Below are 27,779 nucleotides of genomic sequence, written 5' to 3'. Positions count from 1 at the left end.
TAAATGAGAACGTGTCCCGGTGCTTAGATTGATGTAATTAAAATCTATTAGGATTAAAGGGTGACACCACATTTCCGTTTATACACACAGACAAAAAATAGACAGATAGCTTTGTGGTGTACAACATCGTATATAATATTCCCAACAAGGTCCCATATGTGTGTGTAAATTCACCCTTCTCTTGCTTTCTACCAATCTCTCTCTCTCTCTCTCCCTCTCTCTCTCTCTCTCTCTCTCTCTCTCTCTCTCTCTCTCTCACTCAGTCAGGATATAGGTGTTGTCCACTGCAAAGGAAGGAAATTCTGTCACTTAGAACAATGGGCCTGTTTCTCTATCTATAGACCCAGAGAGGCTGAGAGCCAGGGGAAGAGAGGGAGCAGAGCTTGTCCAGTTAGAGAGAAAAACTAAAGAAAAGGGTATTTCAGTTCAGAGAAATGGATGATTAGAATTAGACATGTGTATATAGATGTGTGAAAGGTTTAGGCCTTTGAAAAATGGAATTTTGTTGTGAGGAGAAGGAGACATATAAGGTTGTTAGATTACTTTGAGCTGCGTGTTAGCATTCAGCTGGCAAAGGATAATCATAACACACTATAGAAGGATCAGAAGTATCTGTGGGTAAGTTTATTCATATTCTAATATTCTAAAAACACTTGATTTATTTTCTTGTTTCATTTTGATATGATGTTTTTTCAAAACATTCCACCACAATATCGAGGACAGGATGATTATTTAAAACCTCAGTCTTTTCTGTCTAGAATGACAACAACAGATTTTTTAGCTGTGGACACACATGTCAAGATATGACAAGATTTTCAGTCTTGTCAGAGATTATGCTTGAAAAAGCGCATAAAAAAACTTTGATAGTTTTCCAATGGAGTACAATGATTATCTTTAGATCCAAATTCCACCTGCTAAGGAGAAAAAAACAAGCGTGATTCTCAGATTTTGGTGGTTTATTTACATAGAAGTTACACTGAGAAATAGACAGGCAGTGACCTTTGTAGTGGGTTTTTCCCTGTCACTACGACAGCTGGACTTGAGTCCCACAAAACATGCTTCCTGTTTGAGAATGGGCATTACACGCTATGATTTTCAGAGGGCTGATTGGGGGGGTTTGGGTTCATTTTTTGTCTGTTTTCACCATGTTGACAACCTGCTGTAGGTATCCTGTTGATCTATTTTGAAGGTGACATCATTCTATTGTTATATTGTTTCAATCCTGGCATTACTGCAACACATTCCTCACTACAGTGGGGAGGCAGATTGGAGGAAACATGACATTTACAGTGTGTTGACATACTAAATGTAATTGAATTGAAAAGCCAAATTTCTCCTTAATTTCTTTCTGTCAGATGGAGGGGTCTGGCAGTCCTCGCTTCAGAAAGCTCCATTTCCCAGTGGGTCTGTGGATCAACTCGCCCAGGAAACACTTTGCCAAGCTAGGAGGTCGCTGGCCCAGCGCTATCTCTGTCAAGTTAGTCTGAAGTTCTCACATTTTTATTCCTGTTTTGCTTCTATATCAAGAATATTCTGTCTCAGGTTAAGCAACTCTCGTGGCACTTATTGTTTAGTTAGAGTTCAGTTCCTGATAAGTATTGTTGAATGAACAGTTTGTGTATTGATGTCATCTTATCTTACTTCCACTGTCATTAAGATCCTTTAAACCTTGTAACCTTTCCTTGTTTTATTTTAGTCCTTGTTGTTTGTCAGTCATAATTCACAGCTGACTGGTCCCTTCCTTTCTCCTTCCTCTCTCCTCCATCTGTCTTCCCCTCCTCTGTTGTTACCAGGTCGACCACCAGCTCTGACGCAGCCTCCCTACACGAGGCCCCCTCTGCTCCTTCCTCTTCCCTTTCTAACTCCACCCCCTCGCTGGCTTCCCCTACCCCATCCCCATCTCCCTCCCCAGCCTTCCTCAGGCCACGGCCTGCTGGGCCCCAGTCTCGAACAAAGCGCCTTTCCCATCTATTTCTGCGGGGGCGCTCCAACAGCGACCGGGACCGGGCGGTGGGGGAGAGGGAGAGAGAGGTTTGGGCTCATTCAGCTACCCCCTCCTCCCACCACTACTTGCCCCCTGCCTCTTCCTCTGCCCCAGGCCTGATTAAGATCTATGGAGATGCCCTGTCCAGTGGAGCCAACTATCGCTCCCTGCTGGCCAACATCCACTCTACAGCCAGGCAGCTCATCGCCCAGGTCATCACTCGCTACACTGAGAGAGAGAGAGAGGAAACAGATGACGCAGGTATGAGAGGGGGAAATTTTCTCTCATTTGGACCTCTGCTGTAGAATTATTTGCTCAAATTTTTTTAACCAATTGGGAATGACTTAATATAAACATAAACAGCAGTGTTATGGAAAAATAACTACCCCTCCCCTCTTCTTCCCTTCCTTCATTACCTTCTAGTCCTCCAGAAACACAGCCCAGAGGACTTCCTGTTGTGTGATGTCATTGGAAAGCCCATCCAGCAGCCAGATGGAGCTATCAAGTGGGAGACAGAGTGCCGGAGAGGTGTTGCCCCATGGGAATGTCCCTTGTTGTTAGTGGACATGTGGAGGCCTAAGGACGGGTTTGAGCGGCGCTTTGAAATCCAAAGGAAGGAAGACTATGAGAGAGAGGAGAGAGAGAGAGAAAGGGAGCGGGAGAGGGAGGGAGAGAACTACCAAGGTATGTGTAAGACTCCGACTCTATTTTGCAGTTTATGAAGACACAGGGTCAAAGTGACAGATGCACTGATTATCTGCCTGGGCAACAGGTGTGCGCTGGCGGCGGAGCAGGATGTCATCAGGGGGCGGACCAGAGGAGAGCGAGCGTGGTCACCGTGGAAGGAACACAGAACTCAGGAGGAGCATCAGCGACATGAACCTCAGCCTTCGACGTCGTCAAGGCAACCACGTCAGCAATGACCCACGTGGTTCTGGCAACCGGCCTAATAATAATGGAGGAGTGCAGGACAGAAAGAACATTGTGAGCATGATCAGCCCGCAGCCAGGAGAGGTAAAGGAGATGATGTGCTGAGGAATAACAGCATTAACAGTCCTTTTTTTCCTTCTAATCATCATGTCTTGACCTGCTATTTCAGATTAGGGCGTCAAAAGCTGAAGCAAAGGTTGGATGGACGAACCAGCCAACAGAGGATGAGAGGGATTACTCCAGCTGCGACCTGGAAGTGATGTCACAAAGTTTGATCCTTCCACCCACAGACCGACCCTACTTCCTGTTGCTTCAGGGTTACGATCAGAGCAAGGCAAGACATGTTGACAGATGATATCACGGACACACACAGATGCTCACAAACAACACCCACACACACGTATGCTATGTAAACACATGAACACACACTGACACACACAAACAAACACAAGTTGTTGTGCACACATGCCCAACAGCAAGGTGTGAACACTCTAATGTGCTCAAATGCAAACTCACAGGCATGTTGTTGAAGATTTATACAGAGGATTTATGCAGGGCTACACATGTGCACACACCCTGAACTTGACATCATACCTGCATGTCTGTAATCGCCACATACCATCGGGGTTTCCATCCTTCTACAAGTCTCTCCCATTCAGCATCCAGCACAAAACAGCTTCAGAGCAGCACAATGCCACAACAAATTCTCTATCGAAAGTACAAAACCCGTCTGTGTGCATCACTCCATCTCACACAATGACCTCACACAGGTCTCCATTGTAGCAAACTGTGACACACTTCATACCTTATCGACCGACCTCTGCTCAACTTAACATCTGATGGAAGATTGATATAAACCGTACCACTTAAAAGATAACAGACCTCCCTGACTTTCTGCTACTCTACACTGTGTGTTTTGTTTAGGATTTTGTTTTGTACATCATGGCGGGACATACGCATGTGTTTGGAAGAAAGCCCACAATGAGAGAGAGAGAGAAGGATAGAGAGAGGGAGAGGAAGGGGAAGAGGCCTCTGAAGGTGGACACGTTCCTCTCTGCTCCTGACCTTTTGGCTAGACATTTATTGGTGAGGAGAGACTCAGCTGTTCCCGACACGCCCGACGGACAAGGTACTAACAACGTGTTCTATGCATCCGTAATCTTTATGCAACTTAAAATGAAGATCATTATTGCAGTGTTTGATATATTCTATCTTGAACTAATCTCCTTTCATCCCAGCTCTGATGCGGCCCTTCAGGGGAGGTGCAGTCACACACAACGGAGTGGCCCTTTACAGGGAGACTGTCCTAAAGCCTGGGGATGTGATTGGTGTTGGGAACCACTTCCTTTTCCTGTACCGTGACCCCCGTGTCACCCCAGCTCCACCGCTGGCGCTGACCCTGCCATGGCAAGCTGACGCCTCCACTACCTGCTGTCCCTCAGGGCTGGTGGACAGACAGGAAGCTCTGAGGCAGTACCTGGGATCAACTGAAGCAGTTTTGAAATTCCATCCCCGCCATGCAGATTCCTTGTTACAGGTAAGACTGGTAGAAAATTTACTTGTATAAACAAATGAATAAATCATAATAACTGTGTTATCTAGTGTCACTGAAAAAAAAACAGCCTTGACACCATATGTTATCTTTATCCCTCACTTTTCTTCTAGGAGATCATCTCCAAAAATTCCTCTCCAGACTCCGGTGGGGGGCCTTTAGCTCCAGCTTATCTCCTGTCAATCATGATAGATCACGCCTCTAAACACCTGGACCCTGCTCTCACACCACACCTATTACTCAAGTCAGCCAATCTAATTAAAGAAATTGTCTGGGTAAGTACAAAAAAAGCTCAATATATAAAACTTTGAAAAATTATATATTGGCGGCCAACCATGAGGCGTAATAAATCAAGCCATAGACTTCTGTTGTATGTCATCTCTGCTCCCTCTCTCTCATTTCCTGTCATCTCTTTACTGTTAGCTCTGTAATAAAACATTTTTATGCCTTTATTAAAAAAACATCTTTAAACAAAACTAAGTCTACAGCCATGCTAACAGCTCTCTGAGCCCGCATTTATTTACTCCTCAAGCACAGCGGTGCTTTGAACTAAAAGCTAACATCAGCATTCTGTGTGGACAATGACAATGCCAGCATGCTGTTGAGCAGGCATAATGTTCACATCGCTAATCTTAGCTTAACGTGATAGCATGCTGATTTTAATGTGAGATTAAGCAACATTTGCTAATAAGCAAAGCCATTCCAGTTCAGCCTGAGGGGGATATAAATGTCTGTACTATATTTCATGGCAATCCATCCAATACTTGTGGAGATATTTCACCAAAAACCAAAACTGTCAACCTGCTGGTGGCGCTAGAGGAAATGCCAGGGGATCACCAAAGTCAGTTGGACTCGTTTTCTGGGAACAATGAATATCTGTACCAAATTTCATAGCAATCCATTCAATAGTTTTTGAGATATTTCACTCTTGACCAAAGTCTTGGACGAATGAACAGACAGACTTTAGCCATCCAAAGTGCCATGCTACTAGCATGGCTAAAAATCAACAGCTCAGCACATAAAATATGATATTTATTATGATATGTTAAATAAATTGATAAAATATCTCAGAGGTCCAAGACTAGTTCATCTATAGAACAAGTCATCTGTGGACCTTTTTGGGACAGTATTGCATGGCCATGACCAGACTTAAACAAGCTTGGCAGGAAAACATCAGGTAGGCAGACTGAGATTGCCACATTCAGTCAGACAGAAAAACCAGCAGACAGACATATGCCCTTCACTGTGGCCTGCTAGGTTGTGGACATGAGCGAGGATGAGCTGATGTCACTTCCCTCCTGTTGGAAAATGTGCTGTAATTGTCCTGGCTGCAGGGCTAGACTCTGCTCCCCCCTCCACCCCCACACTAAGCCGAAATGTCTCTCCTCTTTTCTGTCTCCAACTCTCTTTACAGGATAACATTAAGGAATTTGGGGATAAGCATCCCACGCAAAAGTAAGAGCATTTTTGTTCTACGTCATGTTTCCTCTGTTTAGAGATCTCCTGCTGAGTGATTCATGATACATTTGTGCTTGTAATGTTATGTCTTTGGTAAATTTTTGTGGTATGATGAAAACATTGTAACAATGTGATGTTGAAAAATGGCTCAAACACTGTTGAGTAATAATAACTTAGTCTATTTTTATTCACAGTATGGTGTGTCTCTCTTTTAAAGCACAAACAAAACACTGACAGGAGAATGTTCACAATCATTTTACAGCTAACATAACACTGACGCTACATAAACGTTATGTCCAGCTCCACAGAGCAAGAGGGTGAGATAACCACACCGAATGTTCAGAAACTGTCATCTGACCTTCGACCCCTGATGTTCTGGATGTCAAATGCCACAGAGCTCCTTAACTTCTTCCAAGTCAAGGTTGAAACCATGGAGAAAGAGTGGGAGTTTGAAGGTGAGGGTGATTTGAAAACAATAAAAGCCATGACGGTTTAATTAATTAACCAGAGAACTCGTTACGTTGTAATGTTGGACATTGAAATTAAAGCAGACCCAACCTCTTTCATTCATTCATTCATGATTATCTTAATGATCATTTTATTTAAAGCCCCTGGGGACCCAGTTTTGACAGCTGACATGGACACCTGCTCAGAAGCTCTGGCACAGCTGGATGACGTCATTATGCACACTTTCCAGCAGTGTGTGTATCACCTCACCAAGGTATAACAAGACAAAACAAAAGCCCAAAGTCATATGAAATGATAATTCTATGCAGTACACTAATTGTCACTGTATACTGTGTGAGCAAGTTGCATACAAAAAAACTCAACGCACTGCAATGATACCATACGTGTGATTCTGACCAAGCTGCGATTCTGGAAAGCCTCTACCACTTCAACTTCACAAAGAGACAGCAAAATAACTTTGACATAGACTTAACACTTATTTTTGTTGTTTACCAAGATCTCTCTGGAGCTGTCTCACCACCACCCATAATTTATTTTAACTTTTTCCAGCTGTGGGCATGTCCTCCATTTCCTTTGTGCTTTGCATTGTGGAAGAACAGTGTGCATCAACAGCACACTCAGAAATTGACTGTATTCAGAATGAGCATGTATTATGGATTTGGGACTTGTCTACAGTCATGCTAGAGGCCAATATGTTCACAGTGACAATGCTAACAAGCTGATATGTAATGCTTTGCATACATGTATAATGTTCCTGTCCACCATCTTACGCGCGTTAACATCGTAACATTTGCTAATTACCACTACACACAGCACAGCTGAGGCTGGTGGGAGGGCATTAGTGTCACAGGTATTTTGCCTTGATGGTGCCACTGGAAAAAAAAAAGTTAAGGGATCGGTAAAGTTGTTGCAATTTATCCTTAAATTGACACGTGGACATGTATTTTAATGGTAATCCATCCAGCAGTTATCGAGATATTTCAATCTTAACTACAAAATGTCGACCTCATGGTGGTGCTAGAGGAAGAGTCAGAGGATCACCAACTTGAGTAGGATTTATTCTCTGGAGAACATGAATTTCTGCAGAAAATTTCATGGCAGCCTAAATAATATTTGTTGAAATATTTCAGTCTGGACCAAAATGGTGGAATCGGGCCACAGACAAATTGACATTGCCATCCCTAGAAAACCTACGAGCCAACACTCCTAACTCCCATCCATCCCATCTTAATCTGACTCCTCCCAAACCATCATTCCAGCAATATAGTCCAGCAGTGTATGTTTTGTTTTTGTTTAGTTTTTTGAAATGAAATAACTCACGTTTCTGTCCCGTCTGTCCACAAAGACCCTGTACTCACTACTTCCAGCTCTCCTGGACACCAACCCATTCTCCAGTGAGGAGAAAGAGAAAGAGAAGGATGGAGCTGGTGGTGCAGAGAGAGAAGAAAAAGGAGGAGATGACGGGGAGGTGGACGACGTGTCTGCTTTACCGCCCAAGGTTGCCGGGCTGGTGGAAGTGTATCGCTGTTCCCTCATGCTGTCGCGGGAAGCGTGTCTGTCCCCGCCTCTTACCTCCCAAACCTTTGGCTACCTCTTCTTCTTCACCAACACCTCCCTGCTCAATACTCTGCTGGAGAGAGGTGAGAGGACAAGGCTTACAGTCACTGTGTCACTTTTTCTGACCACTGTGACCACAGGGGATGATTATGAGATAATGGTAATGCTAAAATGTAGTGTAACAGAAACAGGGACTAAGTTGGCCCTAAGTTTGCTTAGGTCATACCAAACCAAATATGGCTGTAGTGGCAAAACACCTGCATGTATTGAATTGAACAGGGGTCCTTTTTATTGTTTGAGTTTAAGTTTTCATTTGTAAAAAGAAGATTGTGTTATTTTCTTTCTTTCAAAGTTGTAGAGTCTGTGTTCTCCTAGATAACAGATCAGTCTTGTTTAACAGAATTCTTTCTGTTCATGTTTTTCAAAAACTGACTCTTTGTGTTCCCTTCCACGTCCTTTTTGTCAGATGGACTATTTTCATGGTCCAGAGCTGTTCAGATCAGAACAAACTTGGACCTAGTCCTGGACTGGCTACAGGGGGCGGGATTAGGAGACATTGCCTCTGAATTTATGAAGAAACTGTCAATCACAGTCAACTTCCTGTGCATTCCGAAGACTCGACTTATCCAGGTAATACAGCCACACATGCAGTGTGCCAACTCGGGCCTTTGCTGGAATATCAGCTAACATTTGCTCCATTAACCTCTTGTCCTCCAGTCATCCTGGACCAGTCTACAGGAGGACCATGTCTTGTTAAGCCCTGCCCAGCTGCACCACCTGCTCAATCATTACAAGCTGGGACCAGCCAGAGCCCCACCAGCATCCTGGGCCCCTCCACCAGGCACAGAGCTGAGTGGAGGTGAAACAAACTACTATTACCACAACTACTAATAGTAACAATAATATAATAATATAACTTGTCTGACAGGTCAGTTGTTTGTAATCCCCTCCTCTTTCAGACATCTTTGAGAGCTTCCTGGATCATCCCCCTCTTATCCTGCCAAATGAGACGCCACGCCTTGACCTCTCCCAGCCAATCCCAAGCCCTGAGCTCCAAAAGGAAGTGACACGTCTCCGCACCTTCTTGTGGGGACTCGACCAGGATGAGCTCCCTGCCAATCAGAGGACTCGGCTTTGAGGAAGCCCATATTTGTCTCCGTGTGGACGTCTCAGAGAAGTAAAAAGGATCTCACCAGAAATGCAAACTGCAAACCATATAAAAAGAAAAAATGCAAACTGGACATGTTTTCTGCATTTTGGTGCTTAGGTGGTTGTTCTTTCATGACATTTCCATATCAGTTCATTTATTCACTTAGATATTTTCAAGTAAGAAATGTATTGGCTTTGGTATGTCTTTATAGGATTTATTTTAAAGCAGGGAGTAAAACCCCATGTCTGTTGGGCCACGAAGTGTTATGCTTTACGTGACTGTTTTACTTGGCTTCCATGTATGTTTTTAAAGTCCTTGTTTTTAATAAAACTCTGAATTCTAGTCTAAAAGACCTACACTTTCCGTATACTCTTTGACAAGTTTGTTGCCCACAGCAGGGCCCCTGGGGCTTGGCACTTGTCTCAGCTTCCACACCAAAGAAATGTTCCACAAGGTGGCAATGCAGGACTCATTCCCCTTTGACATTAAATGATGAGTGTGCAGGTAGTATTGCTTGACTAAGGAGGTGATCATACAACTACATTATCATCTGTTCCAAAGACACATTCTCATTTCCTGTAATAACAGTAGCATTTTAGACAGGGTCATGACTCAAGCAAGCAAATGAGACCGTGTCGACCACACACAAAGATTACCTTTACCTAGGTATGCTGTCGTAAAGGTCAAAGCTGGTGACTTAAGAGCAGGGGAGATTTTAATTTCCCTTTGGTTGATGTGACACACTCAAGTGGATTGATTGGTAGGGTTTCCCATTTCATTAACGTGGTATAATGCCCTGGCCCTTTTAAAAAAAAAAAGTCCATCTGATTAAGCATGAATTAGAAAGTGGTTGTCATGAACAGACAGCAGACAGGTGATATCATTATTTGGAGTGAGTAACAGCTTAGCTTGAACTGTCACAATTTTGTAATATCCAGTCAATTTCACTGTCTAGTCAGCCAGACGTCAGTTGACCGCTTTCTTTGTTTTGAGAGTGAAGCTCTGTGACGTCTCGGCAAACACAAGTTAACATGCTCCTCCTTTGGCGTCCGGCCAAATGGCTTCCTTTCTTCCGGTCAGCTTCTCAGATGAATTCCTTTACGGTAAAAAGCTCAAAAAAACATAAATCCCATGAGAGACCCCCTGCTTACATCATCATCGTAGCCTCCGGTTCTGTCTACCCAATTTCTTACTGTGCTGACATCAAAAAACATGCCATTGAGAAAGACCGCTTATAGATTATGAATCATGAGAAGAGGCTCCCTGTGGTTACATTTATCAATTAAGTGATTGTAATCACTCTCATTTGAAATTCAATGCGGTGTATGAGTGAGAGTGAGACTGTGTTTGTGTGCTAATTTCAACTTTCCAGTAATGTCATACAGATGTAGTCTGTAGCTTTATAATGAAACACAGATGGGGCACAGACTGGTATAGGTCCACGCTGATTGTGTGATATTACAGTAGTCTGTGATACAACACAGTGACCAATGTCTGAGTACTATTAAGTAACATGTAAGGTTTAGTAAGCATGTGACACACACACAGTTTTCTGTGATCTCAATCACTGACACAGACACACTTTCACCCAGCACTGCGTGGTCATACTCACACACAAAACCCTTTTCTCTGTCTCACACACACGCACTAAGTAGGCTTCTTTACCCAGGTGCAGATTCCCACACCTGTTGTAGCAGCTCTCTGTAATTAGCTCAACACAATTATCACTGGTGGACGGAGGGAGGGTGGGGTGAAGACAATGGGGCAGTTATTCTCTCCCTATCATCTCCTTCTCTCTCCCTGCTGTCGAGTAATGAAAGATTCTTCCCTTCTTCAAAGAGATGGAGTTTCCTACAAAACAGCTGAGTCAGAGGAGAAAAGAGAGGAGGATGAAAAGAAAAGGAGAACAGTAGGGAGGCAGGAGCGGTAATGCAATGCTGCTGGTGTGAGGCCCAGTGGACCACAGTGATTGTGTTCATTGTTGTTGCACAGGAGGAGTCATTTTCAGGCACCAGAAAAAGCCTGTGGCTCTCACACTTAACACTAACAGCTACAACCTGGCATGGCCTCAGTATCTATTTGTTATCTGGCAATACTTAAGCTTAGCCTTGCGTCACCGTAATGCCCGCAGTATAAGGAGGTTTTTCAACTCATACGTCAGGGAAGGACAGAGTACGATGACTGTAGGGCCACTGATGGAGGTTGTGAGGCATGATTTATCAGGAAATCGGAGGGGAAAGTGTGAGGGTTTAAGTCCAGAGTAGTCATCATGCCAAAAAACTGGGGATCTGGTTTCTTATAACAGTGGGGACCTGTCTCTTTTTTCTTTTTTTTATATCCTGATCCCACATGGGCAAAGGGAGCAATATTGCTTTTATGAATCTGGCTCAGAAGAACCAAAGATAGATTTCTCATTTTGGGTCTCAGACTGAAAATATTTAAGAACCTGGTTGTATGAGACGCAGTCACCAGAGAGTCAGCTCTGGATTGAAACATCGTGCATGGCTCCGGGCTAAGTCGAGTGTTAAGGCCAGGAAGGAAAGAAGGGAGCAAGGAAATCTCTGTTAGGTCACAGACAGGCAAAAAGACAGACTGGGGGTGTAGGAATCTGCATGAGGTTTGAGACAACTGGAGAGAAGGTCAGAGGTGCCGGGAGGGAAATCAGTCAGATGCAGACAGACGACAGACTGTGGGTGAGGTTGGAGATGGGGAGACTCATGGATGAAATGGACAGCAGAGGCTCAGTGAGGTGACTAAAAGGCCAAGAGAGAAACCTAGGTCTTCCTCAAGGGACAGATCTGTTCTCTCCTGGTTACGTCACCCGAATGTGAAATGCACACATAAACAAACAAACTTTTCTCTTTCTCTTTTCTTTTTTTTTTTTTTTTTTTTTTTTTTTGGTGCACATGCATGCCCCTACACACAAATGCACACAGGCACACGCAGGGATATAAAGAACCCCTGTGAGGTCAGATCCTCTGGGCTGAGGGTGTCCACTGTTAGTGGGACCAGCCAGCTAAGCCTCACAGTCTCACTGGCAGCTACAACCACCACCACCAACCGCCGTACCCTGCCTTGCCCTGCCCTGCCCTGCCCCGGCTCTCTCTCCACTGGCGGCTGTCTGTCCTGGCCTGCTGCTGCTGGCTGTGCAGGGCAGCGGTGCATTTATGTGTGTGCTTCTCAATTTGGGACAAGGCCCATTCCACCAATATGGGACTGGTGGTCTTTTCCTCTTTTTTTCCCAAAATGTCCTCATCTACCTTTTCCCTCCTTTCCTTCTCTTTCCTCCTGTTTTCCTGTCTCTCGCTCTCGCTCAGTATGTTTCTCTCGGGCCGGGGGGCCTGTGGGCCTGTGGGTAGGGGCCTTATTCCATCAGCCTGGGGCTTCTGTCAGAGGCTTGTTCCATTTTGCGTCATGGTGTTGACTGAGCAGACCCCACACTTAACTCCCATAGAGCTATGGGGTTGGGCGGCAGGGAGGCCGGCGCGGGCTAACGCGGCCCCGTGTTCAGCGTGGTAATCTGATGGCCATGTTTATTTTATGTAGCTCTCCTTTGATGGAGCAGAAAAAGTCTTTGGGCTTTTTGTTTCAGCACTTTCACTGCCAGGTCAGAGGTGCTCGCCGTGGTTACGCTCAGGAAGAATAATATTTGCCCTTATATTCGCTCCAAACAGGCTTTTTTCCATATTAGTGTCAGGGATACTCTCTGAGTTTCTGCCTTCCACTGATTCGGCACATTGGAGGTGAGGGGCGGTGGGGGACTGCACCTCAAAAGCATCGCTCCCTGGAGGATAACGGGGGGTGTTCCACAGGTCGTCCCCAAGGCCTGCTGCTATACCCCTGAGTGAACCCCCGTCACACTGAATGAGGGCCCGAGAGACAGCCCTGCAGCCATATATATAAGTCCCATTAGTGTAGGGAAACACACACATAAACACATGAAAACACTCTCCCTCCTGCTTGGCTGCCCCAGACTCCACCTCAGCTGTCAGTCGTCCAAACTTCCCAGGGGTTCTTTTTAATGGAGTTACCAAAAAAAAAAAAAAAAAAACATTAGGCTACCTCTCCTTCTTGTCTGTCTGTGCCTTTCACTTCCTTACTTCAAAACTCACACACCCACATTTCTGCCTTGTGTCAGCTGTTTCAGATGGGTCGAAAAGCCAGGGAACCACACTAAGTCATTATGTGAGGTTTTGACCTAAACGTACGAGCGAGAGGCAGAGTAGTTCACGTTCTCTGGATCAAATTCTGACCCCAATTTCTTCTGTACAACCACACCGTAAAGTATGTATAAAGACTCATGTATTGCCCCTCATCACATTGTTCTGCACTTACTGTATCTCTATTAAGCTTTACAATGTTGATCTGACCCGGGAAAGTGTTCTGATTTGATGCGTGTGGCGACTTACAGGACTTGCTTTGTCATGCAAGAATGCTTTTTACTTTGAAGATTAATTAGTACGTAGCTTTTGAGAGAAGAAGCCCAGATTGTGGCCGGGAATATTGTTTATCTATCTCGATTTTGTTATTGTAATTGGCCATGGTCTATGCTGTCATATTACAGGAATGAATCATTGTCATACAAGATACACCCTGGGGAGTTATATGGATAATGTTTCATTTCCTTCCAGATTGCTCATTATTTATGATCTGAATACAGAAAAGACTGGGTTTTGGCCAGATAGGAACAATAAGCACACACACACACACACACACACACACACACACACACACACACACACACACACCAGCATGCATAAACTGAAACTAGATCCTCATCAACCGGCCTCTATATATCTTATCTTTTCATTGAAGAGGGATAGAAAACCATGCATAGAAAGGATTGTTTATACTTCCTGCCCTCCTCCATATATCCCATTATCCCCTTTCTGTTCTAACACATTAGACATGTTTCTGACCTCCCCTGTGACTACAAGGTATGTGCTTACTCACAGATGCAGGAGCCTACCCTCTGATGTAATCCAGGAGAAACAAGGAAACGAGAAGAAGGGGGTGGGAGGGAAGGGGGGGTACCCTGGTGGTAGTTAATCCAATCCCTCCCTGTGCAATTTAGCAGCTCAAAACTATTACCAACTGGCCGCCCTGAAAATCAGCACCAGCAGCCAGACAAAACGGATGTAGACTTCTTATTAGACACTGATGTAAAGTCAGATTTAATAGGTCACTACAGAGGGGTAGCTAATCTGGATCAGCGTTTGGCAATGTTGTGTTCGCTGTTCAAACTGAGCTTGAAAGCCTCTGCAGATGGCATAGTGTGGGAGACAGTAGAAAAGCCAGGTCGGTGAGTCATAAAGAGGTGCTGTCAGTCAAACCCAAGGATTCACCAGCACGAAATCTGCCTGTGAGGTATGTGTGTGTGTGTGTGTGTGTGTGTGTGTGTGTGTGTTCTCCTCTTCCCACTCACTGTCACCCAATCATGGGCTGATTAACAGGGGTTCACCTTTCCTGTGGCGCGCCTCTATCTCTGCACTGTCTTCCTGTCCCACAGTTGTCCTTTGCCCTCGCCCAACACCCTCTAGATGGATGATAGTCTGTTTTACGTCTTTGCAGTCGCTATCTTTGTTCAGTCATTCCTTTCCGTGGCATCACTTTGTTTTTTCTAATCCCCACCTATATCGCAGCTCATTAGTTCTTTTCTCCCTGACACTCTCACCTATCTCCATCCAGTCATCTCAACCCATCCCGTTCCCTTGTTTTCATGTGTCACCACTCCATCCGCATCACTGCTCTCAGTTTCCTAGGATAGCCACTGTCACTGTGTTGATTGTTTTAGTGTCAAACCTCGACCTATGTCTGTCCAGGCATCCTGTCCCGTCCCCTCCCACCCCACGCTTTGTCGTCATCCCTTTCATTTCTCCCTTGTGATTCTCTGTGTGCCTGTTGTTTCTGGGCCTTTAGTCCAGTCTGCTGCGGGAAATATCCTTCTTATCGTTCACTGGGCCATTCCTTGCATTCCTGGCATGCTTCCTGGCACTACCGGGGGTCCAGCCAGATGCGAGGGCGTCTGTAATACAAGGCAGACGCGAAGGCCAGCGACACCATTCATACATCCAGCGCTGACCCATCTGATGAGGATGGGCATTATGATTGATGAACAGAAAGAGTTTGAGGAGCCAGGGAGAAAAGGGAGGTGGAGACATAAAAAGACAGTGGCGGCGGGGGCGTATTGATAATGTGTGTGAACTCAGTGCCAAAAATAGAAAATTCTGGATAGCTTTCCTTTCTGAGTCCTTGACTCACAGACTGTTATTGATAGAAGAAGACATGTAAGGCATTTAAACATCTCCCGACAGAGCAATTTATGGCTAATTGGGAACAGCAGGGGGTCAAAGTGCATATAAACATTGGGAACAAGAATAGCGAGATTAGAATAACTTCCATTTCATTCCTCTTAGTCACAGCCGTCCAATGATAAAGGTGGTTCTGTAAATGCACACTAGACAAAGCTTTTGTGAGTTCCCACAGTGAACAAAGGTCAAGAAAATAAAGCTGAACAGAAAGCGAGGTTGTGACAGGTCGTGCAGACGCACAAGTAAATGATGGCCATCAGACTCAGACGCGGAGATAATGATAATGGTGGTTAAGAAGAATGCACGCAAACACATTACTTCCATATCTTACTCTCACTACTCCGGAGATAAGGTGCACAAGAAGTATGAGGGACAGATAGTTCAGTTTATATAAACATTTACAGTAAATGCTTTCTTTCCACAAGAGAATGCAAAAAACCAAACAGCAATAGGACAACAACTGCAGAAATTTCAATCTAAAAAAGGAAGACAGTGTATCTTCTGTGCCGTGTTTGCACCGCTTTTCACTTCAAACCAAAGTTGACATTTCAGTGAACTCGAGGTCCACCTCCCCTCCCTGTGCGGTCAAAGCACAGCCTACTGAATGTGGAGAGAAGTCTTTTTGATTTCTAAACATTTTCAAATGTGCTCTGCCTCCCAACTGTTGTGCTCAGCTCCCCGATCCCCGTCCGTGCTCTTCTTCAAAACATAAACAGTGACAACACGCGGATATGAAATTTCCTTTCCTGTGTTTGCTCTTAGTTATGGTGAAATTTACACACTCTGCAAGGCTGACGCACAGGAAGTGGTCAGTGGAACGATGGTAGAATCAATACAGCTGCCCATGTGCTCTGTTATAAGTTGTGTTATCTGCTATCATTGTTGTGGGAGGTTGATTTATGATTGTCAGCGTGTAATGAGCGTTAATTTAATGAATGGCCAGCGATGAAGAGGCCTGAAGTGCGTCAGCATTCACAGAAACAGCCAGGCCATGTCTAGTTAAAGGGGGTAGTGGGTTATAAATTGTTTTGAATGCTGGGGATGAACTGTCTGACAGACGTAAGCATACGTGTGTTTGTGCAAGTTTGTTTGTGTGTCTGTGTGTATCTGTGTCCATCCGTCTGCAAAAGGGCATCCTCCCACCCCTCCATGTGACTGAAGTCACGTCACGTTGACAAACTCACTCTTTAGGGCAAAAAGCGACGTCACACAAGTCCTCTTCCTTTTGTCTTCCCGCTCCCTTCACTCTTTCCCGTCGTCTCTCCAGGCCCCGCTGCCCCCTTACACACACACACACACACACACACCCCTCCCCGTTTCCCCTGAGTGTTTGTCAGCAGCTCCCAGCTTCCGTAGAATAACACGACAAACGGGCTCAGTGTGTGGCTGACGCAGACGCATGGTGCGCTGGCAAGTAATGGTCAGCTCTGATACAAACACACAGATGTAGTAACTCACCACAAATAATGGTGAAAGTCTGAAAGGCACAGAGAATGCTCGAGTAATGTCTCCGAGGTAACTATTCTGCTCGCTGAGGAATGCACCAAAAATAGGAACTTCACTTTCTCTCTCCTCTTTTTTCTCTCTTTCTTTAAAAAAAAAAAAAAAAAAAAAAAAAAAAAGTTTCGTGGAGGGTCACTGGGGCAGAGATATCACAGCCAGGTGATAAAAAAGGGTTCACTCTTTACATGCACATCATGTTTGATTACACATGCTTTGACTGTTTAAAGCTTGTAATGTTTGTATTTCATTGATCCTTCTGCACACCAGACAGCACCAGAGAAAACAGAGAGACCAGGAGGAGACAGGGATGTGAAGTGGAAGCGAGTGAGTGTGTGAAAGAGAAAGTAAGAGGGAGCCGAGGGGAAGCACTTTGAAAGGAGGACGAGATGGGGAGAGAGAGGGATGCAGACAGGACACGCAATGACAGGGGAGGAAAGAATGTTTAGGGCGACTGAGAATGGCAGAGAGAGGAGCGGGAGGGAGCTCTGAGACAGGCCTGGGCTCTCCAGTGTATTAACACCAGTCTGAGATGGAGGGAGCATGGAAAGAGTGTTTGCACAGTAAAAAGTTCCTTTTGCGTGGGTAGCTTACTTCCCGCTGTACTCCCCCACTGCAACTCCTGACACCCCCCCCCCCTCCCCCCCCCTTCCTTCCTTCTCCCTCTCACACTCTGTCTGTGACCTATTGCTTCAACAAGTTCATTCAGAGATTTCCTCACTGGCAGATGCAACTGCTTGGACGCAGTGAGAGTGCGCGGGGAGAGTGAGCAGGTGAGCGACGCAGAGTCAGAGAGGGAGAGGGTTTCAGCTGACTCTCACTGTTACACATGCATGTACGCACACTGTGTTTTGTCACATACCACAGACTCTGGTTTCCAAACAAAATAAGCCTTGTAAATGTGTGTTTAATAGAGAGCTGATTTAAACATTTCGCTCCCCTAGTTTCTGCTGGGAGAGACTAATGCTCTCCCTTTCATCAGCTGCATCCTGCCCTTTGCGCGGCTCTGTGAGCTGAGCCAGTGAAGGAAACCTGCAATAATGATGCTGGTTAATGTCCTCCTTTAATGGTCTAATAAAAAAAGGCAAAGCAACAGATGCACAACAGCCATAGCTGTCTTGAGTGGGCCGCTTGCATGGAAAAGGAAGAAAGCAATTGACACGCATAATTTGTAAATCACATCCATGGGGAGTTTTTTCAACTCCAGACTCGCAAGTGGAGGGAGACTGAGGGGGGTCTGGGGGGGGTGGGGGGTCTCGTGTCGTATATCCATTTCAAAGAGGACAACAGCGCATTAACACAGATCTCTGGCGGTGAGAAAGAGAAAGTCAGAGACGTCATTTTATTGCCCAATGACTGCAGCCCCCTCCTGTGTGTCAGTATTTCTCCCTTTCCCCCCCCTGAACTATTAACACACTCACTTGCTCTCTGACGTAGGTTGAAGTATAAGGGGGCAAGCGGAGGGGAGGAGGGGGATGGGGAAATGATGGCAGTGGGTAGCGAGTTAGGGTAAGGTTACCATGACAATTCCCCAGATAGCATACTCTGCCAGAGTCACGCGCTTGGCAGCAGGGTAAGGAGGATGAATGGGGGACAGAATGACGGAGTAGAGAGGAAGAAGACGGGAGGTGGAGGAGGTCATGGGGAAATTTGAAAGTGTTCTGTTATAGGAGAGTAAATATTAACAGTAATAGGTCGGACCTTTGGTTTTCCTTTTGAACGTAATCTCAGAGTTTATTTACTTGGGCCGTGCTGGAATTCCCTGGAGGAAATGAGGGTGCAACATAAAAATGATGAATTTATTACTACTCCTTCTCCCGTAATCCCTTTTACCATCGTAGCAGTGTTGCGTCACGGCCAGCGTTCTCACTGTTTACATATGACACTCTGAGGTAAGCAGAACATGAGACTTAACCCTAAAATCCACAAGACTGCTTTATCATCCACCTGGACCTGGAAATTAACCCACCGCAATAAACATTTATGGGAAAACCAACATTATCAGAATGGGCAGATTTGGTATTTGTTCTCATAATCAGACCATAACCCTAATCACACTAAAGTAAACAGTGAACAAAAGTCCCCAACATAAAAAAAAAAAAAACCTACTCTTCCTCAAGCTCTTCCTTGTCAGTTAAATAAATTATGAAGAATATTACACTCAAACACAAAGTTTTGAAAGAGACTTTGGCAAATGGTGAATGAATTGAGCAACTGTGTGGATTAACAACCTGGCAAAAGGTGAGCGAAGAGTGTGAGGCATTCAAAAGATTTGATGCCTGCGTAATAATGTGTGAATACATGCCATGGCGCACAGGAAACCTAGTGTAAAGCATGACTGAATTTGAGTGAAGCTTGTGTGAGTAAAGTTTGTCTGGCAGCGAGGACGGCTGGCAGGCCCTGTCACAGGTTCCCCTTCCTCTCTGATGTCTTTGAGGTCGTAGTCTGAGTGTCTCACTCTGTTTCTCCTCCTATGGTGGTTTACACAGATTGGTGATGTAATGGGTAGCATATGAAGGCCACACACAAACACACACACACAGACGCACACACAAACACTGATGTTTCATGCACGTTATACAGACACCGCACTTATACCACCACATACCCATAATTACACACATATACTGTACGCACACCCATTTACACAAACCCTGGATTCCCCCTTTTCCAACAGGCATGCGCCAATGTGTGCTCGCTCTCACACACACGAAAACAAAAGTCTAAACAAAGATACACAACCTCTTTTACTTTGCGCGCTGACATCTATCTGTGCACGTGGACACACACTCTCGCAGATATACACACACACACACACACACACAGACACACACACTTAAAGGGCACCCACCCAGTGTCGTAGTGTGTGAGTGATCAGCGCTGGCGGACGGCCTAACAGAAGACTGTGTGCTTCAGAACCACCCAGGAGACCCCCATCATGAGAGGCAGCCCAGAGAGGGAATGAGGGAGAGTGACTAACTTCACTCTTTCTTTTCTTCTCTCCCCAGCTGTGTCTTCAAACGGCCCTTTGATGTGGGAAATTAAAAAGAGCGAGTGTGTCAATATCTCCCTACGTCCAACCGCACTCATCTATTTCCTCTCCTTCTTCTCCTGTTCTCCTCCTTTTCCCTGCTTTTCTTCTCTACTGTTGACCCGAGAAAACAGAGCATGACCCTTTTTTACCACAACAACTCTGCCACCCACTCACTGCCACCAGGCCCTCATCATTTGGAGGGTGTTTGTTTGTCTGTGTAGGCCCACCACCGGACTGGCAACTCTGTGTGTATATGTGTATGAGTGTGCGAATGTGCGCATACAAGGCCCGCCACTAATTATTTTCTAACCACACCATGAGTGTATGTCTGTGAATGAGGGTCTCCTAATCTCACACCCAGACTCAAAAACGCTTTCTTCCTTTTCCCTGGTTTCTCTCTCTCCTCCTTTTGTGTGTGTGTGTGTGTGTGTGTGTGTGTGTCTGACTCCCCTCTGATATGCAGTATGTGTACAGTATGATGCACGAGCTGTCCCTCTGTGATGAACTGTGATGACTGGAAACTCATTTTTGCCCTTTGCAACAGTAGGCCATGCTTTACTGCACCTGACTGAGTGTTTCCAGGCTGCCATGCTCTACGTGTGCGCGCGCGTGTGTGCGCGAAAGAGAGAGAGAGAAACATACAGAGAATGTGAGAAATCATGCTGGGTGTGTGTGTGTGTGTTCCTGCATGTATCCGAGTGTGTGTGTTTCTGTGCTAGAAAGCTTGTTTTGGTTTATTTGAGCAGCATGTTTTTCTGCGACACAGTGTGTGTGTGCATCCATGTGCATGTTTTGTGTGTGTGTGTCTACTGTGTTGACCCCATCGCCCATGCCACCACCCCTAATACCCCTCAAACATGTGTCTATGTTAATGTCATGTGGTGTGTACAGTATGTGTGTGTGTATGTGTGTGTATGTGTGTGCGTGTGTCCGCTCACTGTTCCTATGCAACACTTTCAGAGGCCCCTTCTGGTCTGGACAACACCTCACTCCTGCTCCTATCCGTCTCTCACTCCTCACTCTTTCCTTCACCCTGGAGAGGGAGAGAGAAGGAGTGAAAAAAAATAGAAGGAGGTGGGTGGGTGAGGGGCGGGGGGGGGGGGGGGGCCAGTGGGAAATAACAGGCTGCTGTCTCAGGAGGGGCTCTGAAAAAAAAGAGCAAGGGGTGAGAAAAGGGGGGAGAGAAATATGGGAGAGAAAAGGTGTTTGCTGTGCGTATTAGCTATAATACAGGGAATGTGGCATGTGTAGCCTAAAAGAGCCCTGCCATAAATTGAATAAAACAAGCGGAAACACACTTTCAGTGACATTTCATCCTTGAACACACAGCACAAAACAGCAGCAAGCACAAGAAAAGGAAAGCACAGGTAAAACTAGAGCTCTAAAAGATACATGGTTACATGAGATAGGCTGATACACATGAAAACAATGGGCTTTTTAAAACGTCTGCAGTGATAGAGAGAGAGGGGGGAAGAGATTTGGAGATGGAAAGATAAAAAGAGGTAGATGGGACTGATTGGCGCAGGTAGCGGGATGCGACGGAGGAAGTGCTGGAGATAGGGACAGGACAGGACGGGAGAAAGTGATAGAGGAAAGAAAAAAAAGAAAAAAAACAACGGAACATTTTTTTTAAAGTTTCGCAAAGGGAGACAGGCAGCAGGGAGGGGAGGAGGAAAGAGAGAGAGAGGAGGGAGAGAGAGGGAGAGAGAGAGAGAGAGGAGGGAGAGAGCGTGTGTCTGTGTGTGTGTGTGTGTTTTTATGAATGAAGTGAGTCACTGCCGATGTGTCATAGGCCCGACGTCTTTATAAAGGAAGTTTTAAACAAGCCTAAACACTTCACTGCGCGCAAAAATTGGACTTACCACACTCGCATCCCTCTCTCTGCATTTCTGTTGCCTCTCTCTCTCCAAACTGTCTAAGTGCCTGTCTGCCTTCAGCACTCCATAAAGAACACAGGGGCTCATCTCAAACTTTTGCTAAAGACAGAAAGTTTGACTGAGATTGACTTTTACCTTTCTTTTCCTCACTTTCTCTCTGAGTGGCTCCAGTCACCACTCTGCTCTCTCATTCATTCTGTCCTGACAACTTTCCTCCTCACTCTGACTGAAGAGTGCGAAGAAGAAACCGGAGCACGTGACAATTTCCGGAGTTCAATTTATTTATTAATTTTCTTATTTATTTATTTATCTACGTTTGTCTGCTGGTTTTCCAATCTCTTGGATCCGAAACCAATATGAAATGTAAGTGATTGTATGAGTGTGTTTTCATTTGTGATTGCACAGTGCGTTAATTATCACTTCTTTTTCAGCTTTGTCTTTATTATTTTACATTTTTGAAATGGTGGGTTGTATGACGTTTATGTGACTGTTAACAGCCATGTTATCGTCCTTATACAGACACTGAATGATTTATTTATAAGTTAAATTCTAAACAACTGACTTAACTTGATGATTTTACTGATAATGCTGCTAATGCTTGAAGTATGGACAACTTTATTCCCTCTACTGTTCAAGTTACCCCAGGACAGGGAGCTCAGATGCTCCTGCAGTGTTGTTTTGGCTGCGATTCTTGTGGTTCACCTGTAATTATCAAGCATTCATCATTTCAACACCGCTGCGGTTCCCTTTTAATACTTAGTCTACCTTGTATTTGAACTTGAAAGGAAAAGAATGAATGAGCTTACTGTTAGGGAGTTGACTTGGCTTGGTCTATATAATTTATACCACCAACTCACGTACCTATCCAGTTGCAGGTGTGACAATCAGCAGCATTCATTGCGTTGCTTAAGGTAAAGGAGTGATGGTGATATTCAGTGTCAAAGCCTGGCTTTTAATGATTTAATGATTTGCATTCAGCCTGTGAAAACATGACTCTGACATTGAAGCTCTTCAGGATTCCTCTGCCAAGTCTGGAGCTATTGTTTATATTATGGTGCAATATCTTCTCCTAGGACTGACAGCCGTGGCCTGAGGTCATTATCATTATGGCGAGATGACAGCGCCTCTCCACTAATTGCTTCCGTTTTGTTCTACCCCTGCAGTGCTGCTCGACTCCTCCTCATCACTCCTCTTCTCGCTGCTATTGGCTCAGCTGCCTGTGTTCACGTCTGCCTCTCCAGTACCGCAGCGGCGGCCCAGTGACATGGATAAACTGTCCAATCAGACCAAGAATCTAATGAAGCTCACGCAAGAACTGCTGGTAAGTGAAGATGTCGTCATGATGATAACCAGGCTCAGCCACTCATTGGAGGGGAAGCTAATGAGGCCCTGGCCACTCTATGCTAATTGAATTGTCAGTGTGAGGGTGGAGAAGGATGCTGGTCGTTGCGCCACAACCTGCTTTGATTGATCTTTCCCTAATTGGATTTTGGGGCTAATGTTACCTTGCAGTTTAGGTAACCTCACACTTCAAACTACCCTAACTTTGCATCATGCACTGTAGTGGAAACACTGTGCTATGCTAGGTTTGCTCAGGACTTCAGTCTGACTTAAGCTGCTTTCATTGATGACAGACTGGCTGGAGTCCATCTGCATGCTTAGATCAGGGCAGCAAAAGCCTCAGGGGAGATTTGACTGAGTGATCTCACTTTTAATCCACACTGGACTCCAAAGGGAGGGGAGGTCTGACTCAGCAACCTCCTGGTCTATCTGGTCACCTGACTGGTGGCAGTAGCACGAAGATTGGTGGCCAGGCCAGCGCCTTTATGCGGTCTAGTGAGTGTGCAATGAAATTCATATCAAGTCTCATGGAATTAAGGAGAATAAACACCCATTTACAGCGATGGTCTAGCAAGGAATATAATGTGATCAAAGGGTTATAGAGAAACAAAACAAAGTTCAAGGAATCAGTTTTATGTCTCCAATGAAGACAAACTTAGAAAACTACATATTAACACCGTACCTACCTACATCCAACTAAGGCCGAACTGCCAAGCATAGCATCTGTGAAATGACAGCAAAGTATATGACATGCCTGTTTACATAGAAACATGTTTATGTTCTGTGGCTAGTCTGTGGAAGTGTGGATAGAGTTGGAGAAGTTCTTTTTTCTATGAAATGTGAATCACTTGCACGTACCGTACTGACAATTCTGCCCCGAATCTTATTTTGTTGACAGTCAAGTGGGAAGGAAAATCAGATTTGAGAACTTGGCCAAGATTTGGCTCCAGCTGGTGATTGTATATCAACACTGTGTTATAACAGGTGAAAAAAAAAGCTGCATCATATCTCTGGATCTCTGGTTACACATGACTGATCTAGATTCTATTTTTGCATTATGCAAATCTTTAAGTTCTTTTGTTCACGGGATAAAATCAAAAATAGCCGAATACTCTCTCTAGTCTTGGCCAGCAGATACTGTTCAGAAAGTGTGTGTGTGTGTGTGTGTGTGTGTGTGTGTGTGTGTGTGTGTGTGTTCTGTATGTGTGTGTGTTTCTTGCTTTAAAACAATGTAACAGGACATTGTGTAACAGTTGTATAAGCTGGGGTCCAGATGTGAAGAACCAGCATTATCAAAAGGGTGTTGGGGACAGTATTAGACAGTGTTCAGTAATATGGAGGATTTATTTTTAATTTTTTTTCCTTATTGTGACGAATTCCACTAAAGAGAGGAGAAAGTTAGGAAAGATAAATAGAATGGGAATCCATGGAAAGTCCCTGCAAAATAGCAATGAAACTGATGCTTTAAAGAGAGAAAAGTGCGTGTGCGTATACACATAGGTCTGTATAAGTTTTCCAACGTGACCATGTATCTGTGAGTGAGTCTGTGTGTGTTTGCATGCACAGCGTATGGGTTCGAATGTAGATATGTCTGCATACATTTGTGTGTATGCATTTTTGTGGCTGTGTGTGCGCGCGCCGAGGGTTCTGTAAATAGCTATGGTTGTGTAGGTGCGGTGTTTAGTGTTTTGCTTTCGGTCGCCACAGCAAAGTGACTTGATAAAAATCAAAAAGATTTATCACATTCCAGTATTTGCATTCAGGAAGAAAAAGGCTGGATGCTAGGCTGTCGGGTGAGGTCATGATCTACGATGGAGAGAGCAAGAAAAAGGAGGATAAGAGGGAGAATTAAAGGCTGAGAAAGATGGAGCGAAAACCACAAGAGATGAAGAGATCAGAGAGCCAACTAGATGACAAGCCAGTGGTGTATGTGTGTGCATGCATGCACATGTGCACGTGAGGTTGCATGTGCTTGTGCACCTGGTATGAGACAGAGGGAGAGGGAGAGAGAGAGAGAGAGAGAGAGAGAGAGCGAGAGAGAGGAGAGGGGGAGAGAGAGGGAAGCAGGAGATGGAAGAGGACAAAAGCAACAGAGACAAAACATTGGACCACAAACATAAGTGAGCTATTATGAAATGCTGATGGAGAGACATGAGAGACAATGCTGCACATTCATCACTAAAAAACATCAACACAAACAACTGGAAGCAAACAGTAGAGCAAGGAAAACAGCATAACAGGTTAAGGAAGCTTTAAGCACACGCAACCTGTTTATACAAAACATTTCTCAGCACTCATCACCCTAATGTTGTTATGTTCCCCTCCTGATTGGAAATGACGCATGCCACATCAGTCATCTCCATCTATGCCCTTTCATTACGGCATCAGGCCAATATCTTTAATACCAAATTGTGCTACCTATGAGCACGGCTGCCTTTGTAAAGTAGAAATCCATAAACCTGTACCTCAGGTTGTTTATCCCCCTCTGCTGGTCACAATGGGAGCTACACCTGCTGTCTGGCCGTAGTTTACAACACAAGTCAAGCTGGGCAGGAGCACTGCGTCATTACATCTTTTTATAGCTGTGACCCTGGAGTTTCCCTACAGTCCTGTGTTGTCTGTCCCACTTGGAGCTTTCTTAGTCACTGCATATGTTGTTATCCTCGCTCCCTGTAGAAAACATCCTGTGGGTTCAGGTCATTTGCTCTTATTGTTGACATTTGGGGAGGCTGAATGTGGGTGAACTCACACTGACCCCATCAACCACACTCCCCTCAGTGAGAGCTACTGTCTCTAAGCACAGAAAACAGTCATCCAATCGAGGTGCTAGACTAATACTTTCCTCATGTTGCCGTGACTTGTCTCAGGATGAGTAAAATTGCGCTGATGCAAATTACTAATGGGCTGCTCTGTGTCTCGTTTTCTCTTTCAGAGGGAGCATGCATTTGACTCAGACGTGGAGCCCCACAGATTCAGGTCTCTGCCAGAAATGAGCAACAGATCAGCCAATGACCTCAACAATCTTGAGGTAATGCTCTGATAATGTATTTGTGTGTGAAGGGAGAGTTGCTGGTCTGTTTCTCTCCAAACAGTTACATCTTGCCACACCCATGTTAAGTCTCTAAAGTATGTCTGTGTTGTTTCCAGCTGAAGCCCACACTCTCTCAGCTGCATGCTGACCTGAAGCTGTATGAGCACCACTTTGAGTGGCTGAACAAGGTTTCAAAGAAGCACCACCACCCAGCAGTGCCCAAGCTGGTGGAGATGATCAGAGAAATGAAATCTCTCATCAACCTGCTGCACCGTCAGGTACAGAGCTCAGTTTCCTCACTTCATCCTCAGCTGTGCTCAGTGTTTAATCTTAAATTGCTCCATGTGAGTTTGAGCAGTAAATGAAATGTCATTTTCAAATTAACCTGCAACAATTTCAATTATTTTTTTCTGATCTGTTTGTCTGCTTGTCTCCTCCACAGATGCTAAGAGTTGAAGCACCGAGGCTGACTCCGGCGACCCCTTCTCTCCCCCCTCACCTCCCCTATCAGTTTGATGTCCTGCAGTCCAGCCACGAGCTTCTCCAACACTTCAAGCTCTTCTGTGATTGGGCATACAGAGCATTCATTAGCCTCAAGCCCAAAGTTACTGCAGTACAATGATGACCCATGAACTACTTGGCTGCAGAGCCATGTGCATACATGGAGTCCCGCCTCAGCCAAAGGGGAATTAGGACCATGTCAGTGTGCAGTGTAGTCAATAGCATCCCTTAAGAGGCCAAATCATCAACCAATGACATGCGTGTTGAAGAATGTGTCTTTCCATCAGAGCCATTGAGGATGCACTATACTGCAACCAGTTACGACCATCAAGATTCCCGTTAAAGCAAACAGCCAGTTTAACTATGATGATCATGTCATAATTCCCCAAACTTTCTCCCAAAGGCCTTGTTCATGACCATGTTATTTATGTATTTATTTATTTATTGACTGTTAGTAATTTATTTAATTTTATTTATTTGAAGTTGAAATGTGTCACTCTCATCTTTATTTCTGTATCAACGTGAATTTATTTGCCCAAGTCTTTGTAATCTTTCTTATTGTCTTGTGTCTCACTGATCCTCAAGAAAAACACAGTAGCACTTCCTGAACCTATAGCTCTGATAATGACTTTTGTTTTTTTTTAATATATTTTTTGGGGGCTTTTTATGCCTTTATTTGATAGCACAGTAGAGAGAGACAGGAAATGGGGAGGCAGAGAGAGAGGGAATGACATGCAGCAAAGGGCCGTCCAATGCGGGACTCTAACTGGGGCCGACTGCAGCGAGGACTGTAGCCTCTACATATGGGACGCCTGCTCAACCCACTGTGCCACTTGACGCCCCTAATGACTTTTGTTTTAAGTAACTTAATTAACTTTACGTTTGTGTATTTCTTCAGCCAATAATTCTTCCAGTAGATGTAGCATAAATTTTGGATAGCCGAGGTTTTCACTATCTCTCACTTACAGTGCCCGTAAAATAAAAAATTTTGGAAGATGTAAATTTCATCTTCTAACCATGTTAAACGTGTCACGTATTAACGTATCAATTGATGGCCTATGAAATTAATTGTTTTAATTTGTAAA

At 44.7% G+C, this 27,779-nt stretch overlaps 2 protein-coding genes across 2 annotated transcripts; both read left to right on the top strand.

Annotated features, from left to right (window-relative positions):
- Nucleotides 1–363: 363 nt before the first annotated feature.
- Nucleotides 364–9,441, top strand: LOC111230040 (ras-interacting protein 1-like). The gene is made up of 16 exons (XM_022756584.1): nt 364–618; nt 1,356–1,477; nt 1,794–2,245; nt 2,408–2,668; nt 2,757–2,998; nt 3,084–3,248; nt 3,839–4,043; nt 4,153–4,451; nt 4,580–4,741; nt 5,881–5,921; nt 6,225–6,379; nt 6,533–6,645; nt 7,738–8,032; nt 8,416–8,579; nt 8,667–8,808; nt 8,909–9,441. Exons 2-16 carry the CDS (start codon nt 1,356–1,358, stop codon nt 9,085–9,087), a joined length of 2,997 nt encoding a protein of 998 aa, XP_022612305.1. The 5' UTR covers nt 364–618; the 3' UTR covers nt 9,088–9,441.
- Nucleotides 9,442–21,796: 12,355 nt separating this feature from the next.
- LOC111230103 lies at nt 21,797–27,390 on the top strand. Its single transcript, XM_022756686.1, has 5 exons — nt 21,797–22,184; nt 22,985–23,142; nt 26,095–26,190; nt 26,310–26,471; nt 26,636–27,390. The coding sequence occupies exons 1-5, from the start codon at nt 22,178–22,180 to the stop codon at nt 26,813–26,815; spliced, it is 603 nt and encodes a 200-aa protein (XP_022612407.1). The 5' UTR covers nt 21,797–22,177; the 3' UTR covers nt 26,816–27,390.
- Nucleotides 27,391–27,779: the final 389 nt, after the last annotated feature.

The sequence above is a fragment of the Seriola dumerili genome, unplaced genomic scaffold (assembly GCF_002260705.1).
Source record: "Seriola dumerili isolate Sdu_G_001 unplaced genomic scaffold, Sdu_1.0 BDQW01000258.1, whole genome shotgun sequence".
Classification (NCBI taxonomy): Eukaryota; Metazoa; Chordata; class Actinopteri; order Carangiformes; family Carangidae; genus Seriola; species Seriola dumerili.
Note: the sequence above shows the minus strand (reverse complement) of the source record. Positions and strands in the feature narration are given on the sequence as shown.